Source organism: Cryptomeria japonica, chromosome 7 (assembly GCF_030272615.1).
Source record: "Cryptomeria japonica chromosome 7, Sugi_1.0, whole genome shotgun sequence".
Classification (NCBI taxonomy): domain Eukaryota; kingdom Viridiplantae; phylum Streptophyta; class Pinopsida; order Cupressales; family Cupressaceae; genus Cryptomeria; species Cryptomeria japonica.
The window spans coordinates 96,718,221-96,723,416 of NC_081411.1; the positions used below are offsets into that span (position 1 = coordinate 96,718,221).

The following is a 5,196-nucleotide window of genomic DNA, read 5'->3' on the forward strand; positions in this document are numbered from 1 at the left end:
CTAAATGATTTCTGATGAAAAGTCTAAATTGGATGCAAACAAGTATTTAAATCTGGTAAGTGGTAGTTAATTTGATTTTCAAAAATGTGAAAATGGAAATTAACAAAAATAACTATGGACGCTTTCACGAGAATCCCACAAAACCACCTAAACGTGCTGACGTCTACAGCAGATTTCAAGCTAATTTACTCATGAATTGTTCAGAATTTTCCCCAATTGTACAGAAAATTGAATGATAATGATAATATTACAACAGTCTTCATCGGCGCCAGGAATGCTGACATGCGTCTGGAGATGTCCACAGCACATCCTTGCCTTTACCTAGCTTTTCTTGTTGCTTATATTTCTCCCAGTCGGAAAGAGTATTTCTCAAATCAATAACCTTGGCCTTCAAGCCTTTGCAACAGTTGGCATGCATGGTACAAACAAAGTTCACATCTTTCGTTCTTTCACAGTAGCCGCCAAAATATTTAGTGTCAAGGAATTCGAATTTAAGTCGCCTGCGTCTGAACTCTTTCCATTTCAGTATCTTCAACACTTGTTGCTCATTTTTACGGGGATAAACTTTCTTGGATCGATACCAAAAGTTGAAAAAATCAACTGTCTTTTCATTGGAGTGAACATACATGAATCCTGCGTTGGGCTTATTGGAGAGATTAGTTGCTTTCCTTCTATAACGATCTGATGCTATTTGGAAGTCTGCCTTGGATGAGAATTTAGTAAAGGGATCTCGAAACCACATAATATCAGCATCCTGGATAATAATAATATAATCTGAATAATTCTGATGAAAAATCAGGAAATATGATATAAATTTACTGTACAATTTTCTCCAAGCCCTCGACGAATATGAAAACCTAACTTACCGAGAAAACGAAGTTATATCCTCGCTCCAACACTTCTCCGAAGAAACGAAGCCTTCTCCACATCATTTTCAAATAATCTCGAGTCATGTAAAGCTTTTCTCCCGAGAAATCGACTCCCTCTGTTTTCATCAGATAACAATGCGGATGAATTTCCCGGCAGCGATTGAGCGCCTTCTCATCTACGGCAACAATCAACAAATTTTTCAACAACGCCTCGGTTCCGTTACCGATGTGGAAACTTTTCAGGAATAAATCCACCATGCTATTGTTCTGCGCCCACGCTGCATTCAGAGTCGTGATTATAACGGTTTTCTCCTGGTTCGCCGCTTTTGAAAGGCTTACTTTTAGCTCGTCGGTAACATCTGATGAATTATAAGGAGGCTGCGAGAAACAGAGGAAACTGTAAATTAGCGCAGGGCTCTAAATCACAGCGTTTTTGAGTACGGTTTTTAGGCAAATAGGTGTAAATACAATGACAGTAAGCGAGAATTGTAATGAATGAATGAATGACAAAAGTCTGTTAAAAAGGTCAGTTATACCTATTGCAGTTACTGATGATTTAAAAAGGTGAGAATATCTTACAATATCTGGATCTGTTGCATAATCGTCCATCTCTGAACGGAAAGAGCTGATGAGAATCGGAGTGAAGAAAGCCTGGAGTCTTCTATCAATAGAAAAGTACACAACTCCCACCACTATTATACAAGCCAGAAATGCAGTCACCGTCCTCACGACCCTCTGATTAACCCCTTTCATGCTGGCCTGTACAGAGATTTACTCAATTCCCCCTATTTGTATCCTGGAAAGCGGTTCTCTGTGTTAAATTAATATTTTTGAGGCACATAAGACAGTAGGTTGCACGAAGTTGCAGAGAAATATTAACCTGGTTTCCACTCTCCACTCTCCACCATAGGAGAACAGAGAAGAGTTAAGAGGAGAGGATAAGGAAACTACAAATGGTAGGTCCATCAAGGCCGCTGCCTCGAAAGAGTTAGAAATGACGGATTACAAGGATTTTGTATTTTCCCTTTATCGCTTTGGTTTGTTTTCACTATAAATTTCCACCACAAAAAAAGACACAAAAAGGTTTAGTTTATGTGGTTTATAGGGGAAAGGATTGAGTGGATATCCGTGGACAAGTTATAATGGTGGATATTAAATTAAAAGATTCATGATGGAGATCATGTGACATGATATATGTGGATATGTCATAAATCTTGATATATGTGGATATGCCATAAATCTTCTAGATGAATCTATTGTGATAATAATAAGGTGTTGTAGGATAGAAGATTATCCTCCTCTGCTAAGAGGGAGTGTTGAAATAGATAGATCGATCGGATAAACCAAATGTCTAATTAGCCTTACGGTCTTAGACATTTGTCTTGTATTTATCCGTATATCTCCACTTATTATTTTTATCACATATAGACTGATCAGTTGAATATTATGATTAATATTATAATCAACATTATGAATAATTAGTAATAAACTTTTGTTACTCATTATTCATAATATTAATTATATTATTTCAGTTTACAAATTATCGATTTATTGGATGTTATCACATCGGTTTGGTTGACTGATTATTTGTTATGTTAGACCTGATGAGATTATCGTGGGTACTTCTTTTGTAATATGTGCCGACGTGCTCCACATAGGAGTCATGAAACCTTGAGGAATCATGTCAGTTCCACAAGGAGTCTCGACTCCTCTCTGGATCACTGATTGTATATAAATAATTATATGTTGTCAATGAAGTGGGGCAATGCAGTGATAGATAGCACGTCGACAACAACAAAAGGTGACACGTCGACAACAACAAAAGGTGGCAGTCGTGGAAGTGAAAGGTAAAATTAATACGATAACAAGAGCATCCAAAATTGTTGAAATAACATACAATAAACAATTTCTTGCACATACAACAGTTAACCTTTGTGAATAAGAACTATATTACCAAAATTAAAATTTCCTACATGTCTGATCCACTTTAACACAAACTTGATTGTCAACATGCTTGACATTGTGTTATTTTTCTAAAATTTGTCAAAAAAAGAGAGATTAACATTATTGCGATATTTCATTTAACTTTGCATTGAAATATGTGCAAACTTGATGGACAACATGCTTGATATTGCGTTTTTGTTTTGTAAAATTTGTTAAAAACACATCATTTTTAGTTGAAAAGTAAAGGGTAAGTGCACCAAGATTGTGAACATTCTTCCCATACTTTAATCTCCAAAAGATTGTAGTTGCTAATTGTTCTTGACCATCAATAGGTGTTGATTTAGACTTTTGAGATTTAGGACAAGAGTTGTTAGAAGAAGAAGGATTGTCTTCAAGGATTGGCACTCACTCACGTAGTGGAGAATGGGGACAATATTCCCAAACAGAGCTTGGGACACTATTTGATAATGGTAAGAATCGACATTTTAACAATCATTGAATCGACTCTTTGGATGCTAGAATTATTTCCATCATCTGCTTGGTGGAGACAAATGTAAGGAGAATTTTTTTAAGCTCTCTGCTAATATTTTGAGCAAGGATGTGCTTTTACAGGGGAAAGTTATATTGTATTGCAATTTAAAGAAAAAGTGTTTTTCTAAATATAGATTTTTGAGATTTCATTGTTTTCTTGTAGATCATAAAAATTCAGATAAGAGCTTTAGAATAATGGTTGCTTTACAGTTGTTAAAAATTGCTAAGTATAATAGGAGAAGTGCCGTTTGTGGTCCCAGACCACGAAATTGAAGTTTTCATAAAGTTATTTTTCTTTAAAATCTGGTTTTGTATACAATTGTCGATGTCTTGTTGTGGAGAATCAAGCAGATTTCTATGAGTAGTTTTGGCCTCATGAAAACAATGCTGGAAAAGAAAATAAATGAAAGACTTACACAACATCTTGCTCTCCAAAGAATGATTTCAAACTATCATGCTCTAAACTTCTATTTTGGGTGGTGGTAATGAAGATCAAGGATTCCATTTTAGAGTATGATTTGTCAATGAAACCTTGTGACATTATTGCAGACCCAATACAATGCAAGAAGCTTTAGCCTCATTGTTTCTCTCAACATCAAGTGGCATCACTGTTCTTCCCGCTTCATTTGAAGATCTAACATTGTTGTATGCTTCAATGCTTTCTTAAGATGCATTGTTGATGGTTAGTTTGAGAAATGGCAAACCCCTCACCAAATCCCTTGAATCTGAGTACGCTTAACCTTAATCGACAGATATTATACATTTTTAAAGAAATAGAATGTTTAATATTTTTAAGGGATACGGGTAATTTATTTATCGGTTTAGATTCCAATTAGAGAAAGTCCAAATGGATGGATGCATAATACATGTTACTAGGCATGCAATCAAGAGGAGGTTGGCAAGTAGAAAGTTCCAAAAGCATTTATGCATGATTGTCTCGATCTCCATTGGGCTTTGTACTTCTTTTTGTTCTCGCAATTTTCTTATGTCGCACGACACACTGTTCTTTTTACTTATGTAATTCTTTAACATTATAAAACCTCTCTGTTTCATTCTCTCTTCTTTTATCATGCAGGGTTCTATCCTCTTGCCCAACACTTTTTTAGCCACTAAAATCTACAATTGTCTTTCTTTGTGCCACATTCAATCTCTCCTCTTGCTACATACACTTCTCTTTTCATGCTGCACATTTTTCTTTGTCCTCCATGATATGTTCCTCTTAATTTCTTCTCTTTGTATAACTATTTTTCCCTCTCCATTCCCTTCAGTGCTTTCCCCTTATCTCCTCTTCCACTGCGCCAAACACAACACTCTATGATTGTTTTGCTATTAATTAAGACCAATAGTTTCCTTTGATTCCTCTTCCTATGCAACTTGTCTACAGTAAATCAAATCTACACATTTGAAAATAAATATATGTGCTATGTGTCCCTTCATTTTTCATTTGCTTCTTTTTTAATTTTGCACTCAAACCAACTATCAACCTTCATGCATGCTTTAGAGACTTTTTCACTTTTATTTTCTTTGTTATTTTGGCTATTCAAGAATGATATTTTCTTCCATGGTCTGATGCTCCTGCATCAACAAGCCTTATACAAGTTATAAATCTTCTTGTAGTGATATGCAAATTGAGAAAGATAAATTAAAAGTAACGCTTTAAAGGCATGGATAAATGATTATTATGATGAAAATATATGTAATGTCTAGTTATTTTTATTTTTTTTAATAAAAGTGGATAGAACTATTCAACTATATTAATTTTTAAAAGTTTTTTATAGTGTCTAGTTCAAAAAACACGTGTCTAGTTCAAAAAGCACTGAAGGGAAAGAACCAGTAAGAAAACCCTTTAGTA

General features: G+C 34.9%; 1 protein-coding gene across 1 annotated transcript; it reads right to left on the reverse strand.

Moving 5' to 3' along the window:
- Positions 1-206: 206 nt before the first annotated feature.
- On the reverse strand, positions 207-1,875 carry LOC131855912 (uncharacterized protein At4g15970-like). Its single transcript, XM_059208756.1, has 3 exons — positions 1,449-1,875; positions 867-1,247; positions 207-754 (listed from the first exon to the last, which is right to left on the reverse strand). The coding sequence occupies exons 1-3, from the start codon at positions 1,620-1,622 to the stop codon at positions 260-262; spliced, it is 1,050 nt and encodes a 349-aa protein (XP_059064739.1). The 5' UTR covers positions 1,623-1,875; the 3' UTR covers positions 207-259.
- Positions 1,876-5,196: the final 3,321 nt, after the last annotated feature.

What these genes read in the sequence shown, in the direction of transcription:
- LOC131855912 (XM_059208756.1), bottom strand. Translation starts at nt 1,622, where the DNA reads ATGAAAGGGGTTAATCAGAGGGTCGTGAGGACGGTGACTGCATTTCTG. An exon ending in ATGCAACAGATCCAGATATT is followed by an intron (nt 1,248 to 1,448) that starts GTAAGATATTCT and finishes TGTTTCTCGCAG; the next exon opens with CCTCCTTATAATTCATCAGA. An exon ending in GATATAACTTCGTTTTCTCG is followed by an intron (nt 755 to 866) that starts GTAAGTTAGGTT and finishes ATTATTATCCAG; the next exon opens with GATGCTGATATTATGTGGTT.